Here is a 17,722-nt window from a genome sequence, read left to right on the forward strand (position 1 = left end):
CCAAACCTACCTTTTCCTGGGTGCTCCATTACAGTGTGAATATCTAAAAGAAAAGAAAAGAAAAAAAAGTTGAAATGATTTTTTTTTCTTTTAATTCAGCAAAATTATCTCATTACTTATAGCAAGGATCAGCATACTATGGCCCATGAGTCACCTGTTCTTATGAATAATGTGTTATTGGAGCTCAGCCATATTCACTTACGTATTATCTGTGACTGTTTATGAGGCAATGCCAGTGTTGCAGAGATCCTATGGCCCCAGAGCACAAAATATTTACTACCTGGAAAAGCTTAGTGGCCCTTCGTTTATAGTGATCATTCTATTATTATTAGCATTACAAATGTATGCACTGCATTCTTCTTAAAAAATTATTTTGTACATATTTTTCTTTGTTGATGGACCTTTATTTTATTCATTTACTTATATGAGGTGCTGAGAATAGGTCCCAGTGCCTCACACATGCTAGACAAGCGTTCTACCACTGAGCCACAACCCTAGTCCTACTGCATTCTTTTCTAAGCCAAAGAATTCCCATTCAGTGTGAGCACTGTGCTGCAATGGAAATGCAAGTAAAACACAGTCCCCATACATCAGGAGCTCACAGGTTCTTTTTTTTTTTTTTTTTTTTTTTTAATCTGTTGATCTGTTGTGGAGTTTATCCAGCAAGGATAACCTGTCTACATCTATGCAAGGATTTTACAGGCAGCATTTTCTCACCTCTGTGATCTCAAAAGATTTGGGAAATGAATAATAGCTCCTCCAGTAAAAAAGTGAGATAGCTCCTGTTTTAAGATTTTTACTGTAAACATATATATTTTTCAAGTAGACTACCTCAAAATTCAACCTCTGCAATTTTTGATCTAGGTAAAGATCCAAAGGAAGATATAGAGGATAATCTGGAAGAAGACGAGTGAGTGGATCGTGAGTGGAGGCGGTACCTTGAACTCTGTTTACACCTACTCACTCTGACAGACTTAAAAGAAACATCATTGTTATTACCTACCGCAAAGCTTCATTAAAAAACCTTGTTTCTATAATTTAAAAATAATGTCGCATAATTTTACATCAAATTATTAAAAACATTTATTATTCTATGTGGGTAAAGATACTTCTTAGTGAAAGATAGTTAATAGATATTTATTCTCCTGATAAAGGCAGTGGAGGCATAGAAGGAACTCTTAGAGAATTGGGACTATAACCTTTGATGTAGCTCAATTTGGACAAGCATTTTTCTCATTTGCAAAGTGGGGATTTTTAAAAATTTGTTCTTTTTAGCTATATACCACAACAGAGTATATTTTGACATATTATATACACATGGAGTATAACTTCCCATGGTTGTACGTGATGTGGAGTTACACTGGTTGTATATGAACTGTTCATATATGAATATAGGAAAGTTATGTCAAATTCATTCTACTATCTTTCCTATTCCCATCCCTTCTCCCTTCCCATAATTCCCCTTTGTCTAATACAACGGACTTCTATTCTGCCCCTTCCCCTACTTATTATGAGTCAGCATCCAAATTTCAGAGAGAACATTTATTTGGCCTTTGTTTTTTTGGGGGGGGGGATTAGCTTATTTCACTTAGCATGATCGTCTCCAACTCCATCTAAAGTGGGAATATTTTAATTGCTCCACTATCTTACAAAGTTGCTGTGAAGAATGAAAGAGGTGTCACGTATTATAAAAAGCTTTAAAGTCCTTACAGATATGAGGTACTTCTGATTTGTTCTTTCACTTTCTTTTTTTAAAAAAATACTTAATTTTTTAGTTGTAGTTGGACACAATACCTTTATTTCACTTATTTATTTTTATGTGGTGCTGAGGATCAAACCCAGGATCTTCCACATGTTAGGCAAGCCCTCTACCACTGAGCTACAGCCCAGCCTCTGATTTGTTCTTGATCTTATGTGCAGGTGGTAACTTCGGCACTTATAGCCCTAACCATGTTTCCCACACAGAATGATACTCTATTGGAGCCTCAAACATTGATGTCCACAGCAATTTTTTTTTTCTTCTTTCTCAGTGTCTAATCAGTCATGAAGGCCTGGTGAGTCTTCCCACATCACCCTTCTTTTTAATGTTGTCACTCAGGTTACAGATACTTCTCTTGACATTGAATAAGTGCGTCGTGGCAGGTGTCTACAGAGAACACTGGGTACTTTTCTCCTCTCCCATGAACTTGGCTCTTCAGCCTGAATTCTCTGTGAATGGACCTGCTTCACTGGTCAGTTTTATTTTCATCACTCCCAAACATGAGCCCCCACCCCCCACTCTAATCTAAGCTTATTGTCCATTCCCGCCTTAAGCCATGACGGGCTTTTTGTTTAAAATGCCTCTTTTCTCCTCTGTTCCATCTTCTAATAGTCTCTTCATCGTTTTTAGATTCCATAACCTTATCTCTCTGAGGTCTTATCCAGCAGCTCTGGGCATACAAATTCCTCCTTGCTGATAAGATTGTCATCTAGAAATTGATCTGATTATTATAGACAGACACCTTCTCACAGTCAATGATCTTTCTTGACATCTTACCTTAAAAATCTTTACTGTTGTTTGCAACTGACTAGAATCTTCTGACTTGATTCCTAAATTATTTTTTGATCACTCTAAGCGAGTTACTCAGGATGAAGTTAAATATGACTTTTATGACATATCATGCTTATGTCATGATATGTCATGACACAGAGAATCACTTCTACCTGTTCATGACAAATATGCCAGATACATAGAGTGTATTTTCTGAGGCCAAAGACAAACTTAACCTTCTGAGTAGCATCACCAGAATGGAGTTGGCTGCTTTACATTCTAATTCTATTTGCTTGTTGGGTTAACAGCCAAGAACAAGAGTCTTTGAATGAGTTGGTTTACAATGTTTTTTTTTTTTTTTCTTTCATATGAGAGGAAGGAGCTGAAATGTTCTCTGAGTTGTTTTATGCAGAACAAAATGATAATTCCAGAGTCTATCTGAAAACTCTCCAAATACTTAGATTTAAAAACTTGAAATGCTGAAATGGTGGGTCAACGTTAGTTAGGGTAGAATCAGTGAAGACTTACTCTCTGATTAACCCACCTGCCTCCATTTTACATATGAACCCCTTTTTTTCTTCACATGGGGTTAACTGCCACACTCCTTCGGGGACCTTCAGGGCAACACACTGGTGGGACTGGAGGTGGTCCATGTCTGGCTTCCGAATGCCCCAGTTTGATTGGTCTGTGGGTGTTCCATCAAACCATTTTATGGTTTCATCTGTGAAAATATTACTGACTTATTATACATTATATGCATTGTTTCAAACATACTAAGACTGCAATGAACCATAAAAATCGATCCCTAAGTTTAATGAGACTCTCTCCTCTGATGCATTAGCTCTGTGAGGACAGTCATGAACTCAACATCAAAGGTAGGTATTAATGAAGTTGACTTGTGAATTACCCTTTATTTATTTTAGATACATTATTCTATTTAGTACATTTAGAATATCATGTTTATTAGTGTAACAGTTTGAAACATTCCATGTAATTTCTAGCCAATTTCAAGAAATTATTGAGTAAATGAAACTAATCAATGTAAGGACACTCTTTTGAGTCCTAACCTCCAAGTCTTTATAAAATGATTTACGTTCTAAAAGAATTTTACAGTGAATGTCTTTAATAGCAAGCCAGTCATATGCCAAGGGATTAGAGGCAGTGGGAGACCATCCCATATACAGGAGGGATGCACTGACTGAAAAGAATTTAAAACTAAAACAAAACTAGCTAAAAGTTTATTTGCTTTTTATTATCACCATCTGCTAGAAACTCTATAAGGTTAGTGATTAAAATGCTCCCCTTAAGGGTAGGCTCACCCCCAACTTTGGTATACCACTGTTACAAGCTCTTTATGCTGATGAAAATAATTTTCTTTACAAGTACCTTTCAATAACCATCAATTACATAAAGAAAAGAATACCAGGCTTCCATTTTATTACAAACTCTGGTTTTTATGAGTAGCAAATAGGAATTCTAATAGCACAATTTATCACTGAAACATTTCCATAACTCTATTGTGCTTTTATAACATTTAGAAACCTGGGGCATTTTCCAGTCAGTCTGGTTTTGGTGTGATATGCTGAATACACAGTTCCAGCCAAGCATCTTCACAGTAATCGTAAAGGTAAACTTGTTGTTGTTCATTTTTATTTTTGCTATTCTGGGATTATTCCAGAGGATAAGAAGGTATAGAACAGGGTAGCAATGTTGTTTGTGGAAGAAATGGCTTCAGGATTCGTGCTATTTTTTCAAAGCAAATGTGTGCAAGGAGATTTTTCTGGCTCACAGATGCCATTATCATTAGCCCTAACAACTGTGTATTTATTCATGCCCTCTCCTTTTCTCTACCCAAATCACTTACTGTTACTATCAAATTGAGCATTCAACCAAACCATCTGGACAGAAGAACCAAACGCAAAAAGCTCTTCCAGGAGAAATGAATTTTCAGCCTCATCCTTGATTGTTAAAAGATTAGATCCTATAAAAGAGTCAAGTAGCAAATGAGCAAGTATTTGTGTCTACACATTTTAAAAATGTTGCAAAGTGCAGACTTTGAAAAGTAAAAATCTTTGTTATGAATAAAGTGATTTTGAATAAAAAGTTTAAGATAAAAGCACATTTACTAAGATTGCATTTAAGAAGTTAAAACATAGAATGTTAATTTTAGAGAACATTAAAAATTCACAATGCAAATTCATTCAAACATCTCCTTCAGAAAATGCAATATACTGAGACATCATCTCAGGTTTTCAAATTCTACACTGGACATTAAGTTGCATATATTATCTGTCCCCAAACAAGCAAATTTAATAGTATTTATTGCTTTCTATAGTTTTTGTTGCTCCTAACATCACTAAATAATCAGACAAATGAGAAAAACACATTGTTTACTGAAATGTCAAGAAGGAGCACATGAAAGAATTTTACCATCACAAAAGAATTACCTTCCTTTTTGCAAAATTCATGAGCAGCCTCAAAACTCGTGCTGTCTAGGACTGTAGAAAAACTGTAGCAATTACTTTTAAATTTTATCCAGGGAATAGATGTTTCTGAGCACAACACTGGGTGTTCAAATGGTTTTGTTTCTATGAAGAAAAACCAGTTATGATTTCAGGGTGGTGACTGGCTCCATTTATTGAGATAAACATTACATTATATTCTATGAAAGACCAAGATAAATATATGTAATAAGATTTTCATGGTAATATTCTGAAAGATAGGATTTAATGTAAATAATTACAAAACTAGGGCCAGTTTCTAGCATTTCTGGCAGAAACAATCTTTACCTAAACATAGCAGTGTATATTAATACATAGCTTAGTTTGAGTGGTGACTGGGTGAGGGGGGCTATCTTTCATGTTTGCAATTGGTATCCTAAAGGTTGGGACATCTGGAGGATGTGATTCATAGAAATAGTGACAGCTCAATGATTCTGGCAAAAGGGACTTCCAAATGTACAAAATGTGTTTCATGCAGTGCTGAATATCATAGATTTAAAAAAATCCTTCCTCACTAATAAACCTATGAGAAAAAATAATGCAACATGACATGAAATAAAACAAATAAGATACATTTTAAAAAAAGTATTTTTTAGTTGTTGATGGACTTTGTTTATTTATATGTGGTGCTGAGAATCAAACCCAGTGCCTCACACATGCTAGGCAAGCGCTCTTCCACTGAGCTACAACCCCAACCCTAAATGAGGTAAATTTGAGGGGACTTTACTTCAGAGGGCAAGCATGAGAGTTAGACTCATCCATCCTGAGATCCTGGCTCTGCCACTTACTGGCTGTGTGACTGTGGGCCCATTACCCACATTGATTCCTTTATCTATAAAAGGAAACTAACAACAATATCTTTTTTATAATCTGGGACTTTAAATTCATTAGTGCTGGATACTTCTAAAGTACTCAATGATGCATTGTTCTTTAAAAGAGAGAGATAGCTTTTATGGTGTTTCAGAAACAGAATTAATTTTTTCATATACATTTAAATATACATATATTTATTTACATTTAACTCTGAATTGTTTTGATCTAAAGTTACATATTGTGTATGCTATTTGATATAGTACCAAAAACATAAGTAAGTGTTACATTTTTGTGAAATGAGAGATTTAAAAGGAGAATAGCTAGTGCTACGGAACTTAAAAAAAATAACAAATATTTATTGAGGATTTACAGTTTGCTAAAGGTATATCAGAAGTACTTGTGAGTTTACAGAGCTTATATTTTAGTGAAATATATTTTAGCTAGCCTCTCTGCTACCTGACTTTTGGCATATATAAGCCATCTCTCTAGTTTAGGGAATTGTCTATACACACTATAGTAATAAAGGAGAAGGGACCTTTTCAAATGGGATTAACATCATATTAGAGAGTGGGGGCATGTGGCTTTTGATTCTGGTCCTGTTGATTGACAGCTGAGATCTCAGGAAGCTATATAGTGCTCTGAGTTAAGTTTCACCTTTATTGTCCTATTTTTTCCCATTTACATGCCACCCATTCTTCAAGGCTCATCTTCACTGTCATGTCCTTCAAGATGCCTTCCTTGGGCTTACGGTTGTGGCTCAGTGGTAGAGCACTTGCCTAGTATGTGTGGAGGCACTGGGTTTGATTCTCAGCACCCCATATAAATGAAATAAAGGTCCATCAATAACTAAAAAAATATTAAAAGAAGAGAAGCCTTTCTGCTTTTTCTTTTTTCTTGATAACTCCCACAACAGATGCTACCTCTCTTATCTCATTTGGTACCCATACTGGAATAGCAATTATTTGTCTTTATATCACTGACCAGACACCAGAGACTTACTAGGGGCTGAGACTTCTACTACTCATGCTCGTATTTCCTGCTCAGTCCAGCCTTGCATATAGTAGAAGCACACGTGTTATTTGTTCAGTTGAATAGAATTGTACCTACCAGTGGGCACATGACAAATGGCACCTTGCAGAAATGACTCACAGGCTGTGCTCTGCCAGCGTCCATTAATATCAGCGAAAACACAGTCACCGAAGAAGGATGACTCCTCATCTTTCCAAAAAGTGAAAGAGGATTTGGTGCCATCTGACCAGTCAAAATGAAGACCATTCTATGGAGGGAAGGTGAGCCATCACTTCCTCACCATGACTGCTGTGGTGTCACTCCGTGCCGCGAGCATCCCACTGTTCCCACAAATATCTCTGCTTCTATTCTTTTTTTTAGAGGGCCTAGAACTGCTTATGAATATGGCCTGATAAAAAGGAGTATCTACCACAAATGATATCTTTTTTTGGTTCTGAGGAATCATTGGCTTCTTGCAACCATAATTTCCTAGTAAGTAATCAGAGGGAAATAGGGTCAATACCTTGATTTTTACACCAAAATAAATTCTAGATTGATTGAAGATTCAAGCATAATGTTGAAAACATAAAAGCATTAATGAAAACTTTGCTATTTTTTTTATACTTTTGATGTGGGGAAAATCTTTCCAAGTCATACAAAATCCAGAGTCCGTAATACAAAATTTACTACATAAAGATAAAACATTCTGTAAAACAAAAAATACAACAAATAATCATAAAATATCATTCTTTTAGCTACCCCACTGACAAGGTTTAGAATTTTGATAATAGTGTTAAGGATGTAAAAAACAGAGCTGGGATGTGGCTCAGTGGTTAAGTGGGTACCAAAGTGGCCCCCAGGTACCAAAAAATCCCTGGTACCAGGAAAAAGAAAAAAGATGTAAAAGTTAGATGCAATCCTTTGGCATATAAAGTGGTGCAAATTTTTGAAAGGCAATTTGGCAGTACTTGTTAAAATTTAGTGTATTCAGCAATTTTATTTCTAGGAAATTAGCCTACCTGTACAAGAATGTTTGTTGTGCATTGTGATTGTAAAAAAGATGAGAAAAAAAATCAAATGCCCATTCTCAGGGGAATAATTTAATAAATTGTGGTGTATTCTTACATACAAATCTCAAGTGAATACTTGAGATTTTTATGTGCTTACAGGAAGGTTATAAAAACTATACTAAATTAAAAGAGCAAATTTAAGGATAGCAGACACAGTGTGATCTCATTTGTATTTTAAAAACAATGTACATATTCACTCATTATAGATGCATACGTGTATATCCATTGAAAATTTCTAGATGGCATACAAGAAACTGCTTACAACACAGGGAGTAGAACTAGGGATCAAGAGAGAATAGAATTTACTTTTCACTACTTTTATTAAAAAACAATAAAGCAAAGAACCTTATTCTCCAAATCACATTCCTAGAGGAAAATAAAAACAATGTTTAAATTTTAAGAGGTATGGAATTATTTAAAAATCAGGCAAGAAGTGTGAGCCATTTTTCTTGGTGATTCCTTAAATGTCATAAATGACCCAATTTGACCCAATTGCAGAGCTTGGGTTTAAAATGTGTTCCAGTATTTGTATGGGATGGAATTCAGATGTGTCTGGAAAATTTCAGAGACTTTTGAAGGCTATTTATTATGTCTAGAAATCAGGCAAGTGGATGTTTATCCCCAAAAGACATACACTCTTTTGTTTTCTAGTTAAGCCGCTCACAAGATTAGTCAGTTGTTTTACTAATTATTTAAATGTTACATTTACTGTTATTTCAGGGATTTTTTTTTCCTGTGCTAATTTCACTGATCCCATCATGAAGGAGGTAGACATGAAATTTAATTATATAAAGATATTCCAGGGCACTTAGGACACTTACATCTGTGGTGAACAGTCCAATCCAGTGGGCGTGTCCTAGCCGGTTGAGGACAACAGTGAGGAAGGACTGGTGATACTGGTCTGTAATGCTAACCAGCTCTGCTCCATGCATCAGGCAGGCTTTTATTGCTGCATACCAAGTCATATTTGCCTTAATTATTTTGTACGTTCTGTTTCCATATTCTAAGGTATTGGGGATTGGGTACATATCAGATGTATTCACGTGGTGTCCCGAAGTATCTACAAAAAGAACAACAACAAAATAATTTGTAGCATCTAGATGGGAAAGAAGGAGGAAAAATCTAGCATGGATCCCCGTCATGATGATCCAGGTTGACCAGAGAGTTTTTCTTCCTGAATTGACTATGTATTAAATGAGGGTACTACCTGAAAGTATATGGGATGCTAAAAATTAGAATCTTAAGGGAATTTAATAAATGAGTTTCTTCAAAATTATAAATATAGATTGCATTAATTTTGAAAGATTTCCCATTTTTGACCCTCTTTTGTCAAATAGACCACTTTTAGTAGAGCTGCCGGTAATCTCCTTGGGCAGGTTTCATTCGCTACCAACACTAGCCTAACCCACTGTTATGGCAGAAATTCACACTTCATGAAAGAGTATTAATATATATTGTGTTGTCATCAATTGCATTGCAAAACTAGTTTTACAAGTATATATTCTCAAATAAAACACTTATTACACTTTAAGACTATAAATCATTATCATATTTAGTCTATAATTTCTAAAAAGAAATTTAAAAACTCAAGTTAACAAATGCTAGAAACATACACTTCCTATAAAAAGTTACTATTAATATGTCACCTGTGAGAGTCAAGATTTATAAGTTAAAAGGGAAGTTTTTCCAGCCTGTAGTTATCAGTACTTCCCTGTTTAGCAGTGGCTATGATCATGGGGAAAGAGAGTCTTGTTTGACTTACAGATATTTCCTTTTTAATATGTGTGTTTACCTTTTTGTTTTGTATTACAGTGTGTACTAGGATAGGCTGAGTTCAGAGCAACTAAAACATGAAAACAAAATAAAAGTTTCTGCACTATACAAAGTGCCTTGAGTTTCTCTCTGTGGTTTTACAACACTTAGGGTTAGAAAGGAACATGGCCAGGTATGGATAGGTCAGAAGGTCTGGGGCTCAATCCCATTCCTCCTTCTAACTCGTTAAGAGGCATTGAGCAAATTGAACTCAAATTTCTGGTCTATGAGACATTGATATGATCTCCCTTAGAGAAGTATGAGTAGGATTCCTTGAGATATCCACATGGGATACATACTGTTATTTCTAGGAAACAGCAGGCACTCAATAAATGTTGCTTCTTGCTTCCCTTTCCTTACTTCTGGACATAACTCCTACTCTCTACTTGCTGCCCAACCCGTGAAAGTGGCAAAGTGGGAAATTGACTTTTACCTGAAACTCTTATCTCAATATAGCAACATATTGCAAAATCAAAATGAAATTAATATATTTACCAACTTGTGAAGATTTGAATTCTATTATCAGTTTATTTATTGCTAGAAGTCTGTTTGCCAGTCTCTATGCACCGTCTATGGTTATTTTTATAAAATCAATATAATAACAAAGTAGCTATTTATAAATGATAATGATTAGTGAAATTAAAGACACAAATTCTTATATATGTGGCCCAAACACCAATTTGACTGCCCCCTCAACTGAGTTATATATCTATATTTTTACACATATGAATTTCTTCCTATGTAATCTAGTCTATCAAATTTCAAAATAAGTGAATTTGAGCAACATGATCTTTCTATTCTTTCCCCTGAAAAAGTAAGATCTCTCTTGGAAGCCAAGTTCCAAATTGGGGGCTCTTAGATGTTCTTGTGGGATTTGTTTGTTTGTTTTGCAGTACCAGGGATGAACCCATGCTAGGCAAGTGCTCTACCACTGTGCTACATCCTGAACCCCAAACTAGGAGGGGTTCTTGACTTTGTCTTTCTCTTTTTATTCAGATTTCTTTGTTCTTTCAGGCAGACGAGTGATTTAGTTTCAAGCCCAAAGTGAGTACATATTTATAAGAAAGAAGAGCAGAACTTGTGTATTCATTGTAATTTGCAAGCATTTGTTAAATCAAATAGTCATAATTGAAAATACTCTATCATTCCTTAAACATGTGCTGGGAACAGTACTAAGCATTATATATGCACAGAGCATAAACGCTGAAATCAAAGTTTGCAGAAGATAAATAATTTGACAGAAGCTTGTTTACAGAGGTGGAGTAGGAAACCCTGGGTGGGGCACTCCAGGGTCTCAGTTCTCACCCACCACTGCTCTACACTGTCTAGGAAAGAACATCCCAAAATATCAGAGACAGCAAGTGATCTGAGGTTAAATTTCAAGAAAAATATCAGTGTTACAGTAGTAGAATAGAATCATTGTGTTTAACTGAGAGACATCGATCACCCTCAAGCTTGAGTGTTACTTATTTTTTTAATCATCAAGTTCTTTGTAAAATGGGGAGACTTTGACCTCTTTCATAGAATTCTTTATGGTTTTATGGCATAATGCTCATAAACCCAAGGCAAAGTGCCAGGTCCATGTTAAATGTGAACGTACATGCTATTCTGATATCATTTCTTCCCTTACAAGGGGCTTTCCATATTATTCTTGCCATTACTGATCCAGTATCTTCTTGTAGTTCCTGGCCATTGTGCCTCAGTGATAACTGAGAACCAGAAATGGAGCTTCTCTGGAATTGCTGAGGATGGGTTGATACTTAGCATCCTCAGAGAGCTCACAGGTGTGCAGGACTAAGAAGTGTGATTCATATTCCTGGTAAGCATCATAGGCTAGGCTGCCCAGATTTCCACATAGCCTGATACAAACTGCGACCATCTAGGGTGCTCTCGTACAGGGATAACTAGTGCGCAATGAAAGGAAGCTGCTGTTTCTATATTTATTACTTGGGATCACTCAAATGCATTCATGTTGCTTGCTGAACCTGTTGGCTATGTGTAACAGTGTGGTGATAAGATTTGGACGATAAATATCCCCTAAAAGTCCAAGTGTTAAAGGCTTGGACCCCAGGGTGTCACTATTGAGAGGGGGTGGAACCACTAAGAGGTAAGGCCTAGTGAAAAGTCTTTAGGTCATTGGAAGCATACCCTAGGAGGGGATTGTGGAACCCCAGTCTCTTCTTTTTCCTTTCTTTTTGCTTCTTGGCTATGAGGTAAGTGGCTTTGTTCTGGTGCATGCTTTAGCCATGATGTGCTGCTTTGAAATAGGCCCCAAGCAACAGGGCCAATCAATCATGAACTAGAACCACCAAACCTATGTGCCAAGATATACCTTATCTCTTTATAAGTTGATGATCTCAGGTATTTTGTTACACTGATGGAAAGATGATGGCTTTGGCAATTTATACCAGAAGTCATTGGGGGTTCTGCCTATTAGATCTAGAAACATACTATGCGTCATATTTAGCCACAGAGACCATTTTTAGGGTTCCAAGAAGGTGTATGAGTTGGTTTATTTCTCTGATTCTTTTCCAATGTTTTCTTGGTGACTTTTACAAAATTGCTTGAATAGATGCTGCTATGGTTTATATGTAGTTTGAATATGTTCCTTAAGAGCCACATGTTGAAGTTTCATTCTCATTAATGAGGTATGAAGCCGGTAGAGAATTTATTTGACTATGAGTTTTACAAATGGGACTTTTAGGAGATGATTAAGATTAGATGAGGTCATCAGGGTGAGCTCTCATGATTTGAATGCTGGTGGCTTTATAAGGAGAGACAGACCAGAGGGTACACTTATTCTCTCTGTCTCTTGCCATGTGATGCCCTGTGCCACCTTAAGTCTGCCATTAAGAAGGCCATTACTAGATAGGGGCCCTTTACTTGAGATCAGAACCATGGGCCAAGATAGCACTCTTTTCTTTATAAGTTAGCTTGCTAACTTTGTTATAGTACTTCATTATAGTGTCAGAAAATGGCCTAATACATACATGTAACCCAGAACAAAGCAGGACAATTCTTTAAGAGGCCAAAGTAAATGCATAAAATTAGTCACCAGTCAAGTGGTCTCTGCAGTCCTTAGAACACAACTATAGTATAGCATAGTCCCAGGGTGCTGGGGATTACATGACCATAGGTAAAGAGAAAGAATAAGTGCCTCCCACTGTTAGCTGTGGAACTGCTAAGCAGTTGTGGAAAACAAATATGGAAGATAAGGGGGCTGAGACTAAGGAAATGAAAGGAATACAAAACCATATTTTTATATATGGAATAAAAAGGAATAAGAAAAACATGTTTCTTACCTTGCATTTTTTCACAAACAAACCCATAGCCTTCTTTTCCACAATCTTCAAAATACCATTTGCCAGTGAAATGAAAATTAGGATTACTTGACAGCAAGGCACACAGAGGAATGTCTTTTTGAACTTCTGTAGTGTTATGACTTGGAATCTTTAAAAGAATATAAATGTTATAAAAATATGATAATATAAAACATTGAAATTTGTATTTAGGACATCAAAAGAGCATTACTCTCTTATTAACATTTCTTTCTTTCTTTTTCTTTTTTTTTGCAGTACTGAGGATTGAACCCAAGGCCTTGCACATGGTAGACGAGGGCTTTACCATTGAGCTACATTCCCAGCCCCTTTTTCTTTGCATTTAATAAGTCAGTTCACAAATCACTTCATAACCTCCAAAATAAACAATAATTGTAATGAGTAAAATAATTACATTTATGAAACACATGAAAATTAGGTGAAATTACATTATTAAAAATTAATATGTTAATAATAAACTAATATAAATTTAGACCTAAAAATATAGGAAGAAAAAAGCTTTAGTAAGCAAGTCTTGAATGAGAGTTCTGGCTAAAATGATTTCTACAAAATAAATCTTAAAACTTACATTTATTACATCAAATGGAGACCAGTTAGAATATGTCACAGGCTTTCCATTTAGCCATTTTTCATAATCGTTATTTTGTAACCCTATCCACACATTAGTGTTATGGCCAAAAAGATTCATAGTGATGAAAGCTGAAAGATAGGAATACATTATCTAATTTAATACCATATAAACCATTAGGGTGATCATCGAATTCTGTTTATAACTGTAATTATATTTAAATGACAGTGAAACTTAATTATGAATCAATTGTAGGAATGTGTTACTTTGTCCTTGTTAAGGTAATGGAGTTTTTTTTCTGCACTTTTGTTTGAGTTTAAATTGACAGAAATTAGCTGGGTAACAAGAAATTTTATCATGTCATTAACAAAACAATTTCCAGTGCTCATTCAATGCCTTTTTAAACAAAAGAGGATTTATCTATTGTAGTTAAGCTATAGTATATAATTACCTAAATATCAAATAAAAGTGTGTAGTTAAATCTAAAGGGATCTAAAAATCATACTGTGCAATTATAGTAGACTATACTTGAGATAATTTTAGCCATTTTGAAATGCAGATCTTATTCTTTCTATTATCTTCAAAACTCAGCAGCTTATGATCAATGCAGTACGCAGACATGTATAGATGTATCATCAGTACAATGTTTTAAATGTTGATTTGGAAACGTTAGTATGTTTTGGAACATTTTAATTAATACCTGAATAAAAATGATTATTTTGGCCTGGCTGCACCCTGAATACTCTACCTTGTTCCACCTCACTTTCAATGGCAACCAGTGTCCCCCCTGTTTCAATGCAGAAATCTTGAGCACCCATCCAGTTCTTCAGATCACTTGGGTCTTTGGGGATCCTCACCAAAAGGCACTATCAAAAAACACCAAAACAAAGTGCTCATTTCTGTAGTTTTATAAGTGAATTAAAAATTTCCCATAGATCAACCTTGAAAATTACTTGGGCAGCTGCTCCAAAGACATTAAAGTAACCATCATATCCACCTTAAAAGTGAAGAATAAGTCTTGTTCCTCTTGGGGCTAATGCCTGTGTTGACATCAGGCAGATAAGAAACAAGGATGTGTTTTGTCATGTGGGATGTCAGAGCAGTGGCCATGGATCCTTAAGAGGAGCCAGTTTGCTCACAAAGTTTGCAGTGGCAGATTTAATCTAATAAAAGAAGTCTGTGAGTGGCAAAGAACAGCTTAGCTTGAATTGATTTCCAAGCATCCTTCCTCACTTTGAGTGAGCAAGGAATACGGGGAGATGGAGCCACATCAGGTGTTTCAATTTACCAAATATTTAGAGTCAGCCATTTGGTCAGTAAGTCCATCATAAAAGCCAAAAAAGGAAAAAAAAATGAGCCCAATGGGAGGAGAAGCTAGGGCGAAACTAAGGACACCCAGGAAAAGGAGAAACAAAGGAAGGCCAGCCATCAGTGTTAAATGGAACACAGAAAGGCTATGGGATTTGGCACTGAGAGTTCATGTCTCTATCATGGTGGAGGCTTCTTATTATGGGATGGGTGAGAAATGGAGGACTGGCCTGGCTGAAGATAAGCTTTTCTTCCCCACCGCCACCCCTAAAGCTCAATGAAATTTAAAATGTTGGTAGGACTAACTGGGCTTAGGTGAGAGGGAGACACAGAAGAGAAAGGTTATAACGGAAAAGGCAAAGTTCCAGAGAAGTCAGGAGAGACTTTATGCAAAGCACAGTCCATCTAGAATTTCCTGAGAATTCCTCTCTCATGCTCAATTTGCTTATCAATGAACATAGCAACCCTAGTCTTTAGATAGGTCCGATTCCAAGATCTTGTTACTGAGACATTTCCAGTTACAGGATGATGTCACATATGTAGAAATCCTACTTGAGGGAGCATCCTTCCTATCTTGCCTTAGAACGACGACAATCCTTTCCCATCATTCTTCTAAATTCATCATTTCCCACCTGTTCCCCACCATCATATACACCTTAAAAGTGAAGAGTAAGTCTTGTTCTTCTTTGTCACACCAGAGGAATGTGACTAATAAACATTTATGGAAAAAAAAATTAGACAACAGATCCTAAAATGGTTATCAAACGACATCCTCAGGCATTCTAGATTGAGCCCAGTGGTTCTCAAACAGTTTAGCCCTTCAGGGATCATGTGACAATGTCTGAGGGTTGCCATCAACGTTGGCAGTGGAGACCAGGACAGCAGCTCCACCCTGCAAGGTTCAGAACAAGTCACTAGTCTGCAGTCAAGAACCACCTAGCTCAAAGTGTCAACCGCAGGAGACCATCCTTTTCAAAACTCAGTTCTGACATATCATTATTTTTTTGTTGCTGTTCTTTTAGTTATACATGACAGTGGAGTGTGTTTTGACACATTGTACATACATGGAGTATAGCTTGTTCTCCTGGCTATACATGATGTGGAGTTACACTGTTTGTGTATTCATGTATGAACATAGGAAAGTAATCGGACATGTCCTCCTCCTCCTCCTCCTCCTTCTCCTCCTCCTCCTTCTCCTCTTCCTCCTCCTCCTTCTCCTCCTCCTCCTCCACCTCCTCCTCCTCCTCCTCCACCTCCTCCTCCTCCTCCTCCTCTTTAATATTTTTTTTATTTTAGATGGACACAATGCTTTATTTTATTTATTTATTTTTATGTGATGCTGAGGATAGAGCCCAGTGCCTCACATGTGCGAGGCAAGCGCTGTACCACTGAGCCACTACCCCAGCCTGGACATGTCGTTCTTGAGTTTACGCTCCTCAGAGGGTTTCCATTGCTTTTAGGATGAAAACCAGAACCCCTGATCTGGCCTGAAGTTGAGTTACCAACCAAAGGAGGAAGTGTATTTTCAATTCTCCTGCTTCCCTTTCCCTTGTTTGCTTCACAAAGAAACTGAATTGGCTATAAGGAGTTTAATTTTATAACAACTATTCTTTTATCTATTTCTTTTCATTCTGCCTCTTTCTTCTAATTACAAATTCCGAAGAGTGGCACACACTAATTATTGGGAAGTCTTATCACTTAATGCGAATTCACCTTGTGTTCAGATAGTCACACTAATGAACCATTCACAAATACCAAGGAACTTCATTGGTTCCGTTAGCGCATTAAATCTCTCCAGAAAAACACTCCGTCCTCGCTCCCCACATGCTCGCTTCAGCCAGGATTGACTAGCTCGCCAGTGTGGAATGTGGCCTCCCCTTTCCACAACTTCATTGTTTCTAAAAATATAACATATTTACTAACACTCTCTGAAATGGTGTTGTTAATAATTAAAGCACAGCAGCAAGAGGCAGTACAACATCCTTAACATTGTTTACTGACTCATTTGCAAAATATGATCATCTTGTATAATGTACCTCTGATTATTGCTGTGAATTAAGGAGGTGCTATTGTTTCCCTACAATTTTCACATATAAGATTATTTTATTCATTTATTTTGGGTCTCAAAATTGTTTCTAGCTCAACATTTGGAAATGGAATTCTTGACACTGGGTGGTTCCCCAGTGTTCCTGCTGACAACTGAATGGCACAGTCAGCACACAGTAAGCCTGGGCCCTCCTAGGCATTTCACCAGCCCTCCTGCACTACCATTTGGAATTTCTGTTTTGCAAAGCACTCCCGCTTCTCCTACCCCTACTACCCCACGATCTTGGCCACCACCCTCTTAGCCCAAGTTACTAATTTTGCCTGTACTATTGCAATGGCTATCTAGCTGTTCTCACCCTGCCCTCCTCCAATCTATCCTTGGCACTGTAGCTAGAGTGATACCTTTAAGAATTTGGTCCTGGTTATGGCCCTCTTTAGTTAAAAACCTTTCGGGATTTTCCCATTCCTTTTAGGATAAAACCAGAAACTCTACAATGATATCACTTGCCTACTTCTTTTGTTTCATCTTCTATTAGCCTAGTTCTTTAGTTTCTTAACTGTTATATTTCCCCTCACCACAGGACCTTTAACACATGCTACTTTTAATGATCTTTATCTTATGACCACCTTGGTCAGGTCCTCCTATGACATACTTTTAAAGAACTACATGACTTTATCACATACATCATGGTTTTAAATGATATAGTTATTTTCCTGGCTGGCTTATT

The 17,722-nt window shown here is 36.6% G+C and overlaps 1 protein-coding gene across 1 annotated transcript in view; it reads right to left on the reverse strand.

Moving 5' to 3' along the window:
- The window catches only part of Pla2r1 (phospholipase A2 receptor 1), a 124,774-nt gene that overhangs the window by 5,995 nt on the left and 101,057 nt on the right, over positions 1-17,722 (reverse strand). Inside the window, 9 exon segments of the mRNA XM_046462259.2 lie at positions 11-43; positions 3,075-3,251; positions 4,395-4,511; positions 4,978-5,118; positions 6,952-7,120; positions 8,744-8,982; positions 13,037-13,184; positions 13,641-13,771; positions 14,389-14,506. Coding sequence (XP_046318215.1) covers positions 11-43; positions 3,075-3,251; positions 4,395-4,511; positions 4,978-5,118; positions 6,952-7,120; positions 8,744-8,982; positions 13,037-13,184; positions 13,641-13,771; positions 14,389-14,506 — 1,273 coding nt within the window.

This window comes from Marmota monax, unplaced genomic scaffold (assembly GCF_021218885.2).
Source record: "Marmota monax isolate L192 unplaced genomic scaffold, Marmota_monax_Labrador192_F-V1.1 WCK01_AAM20220418_F8-fsc00129, whole genome shotgun sequence".
NCBI lineage: Eukaryota > Metazoa > Chordata > Mammalia > Rodentia > Sciuridae > Marmota > Marmota monax.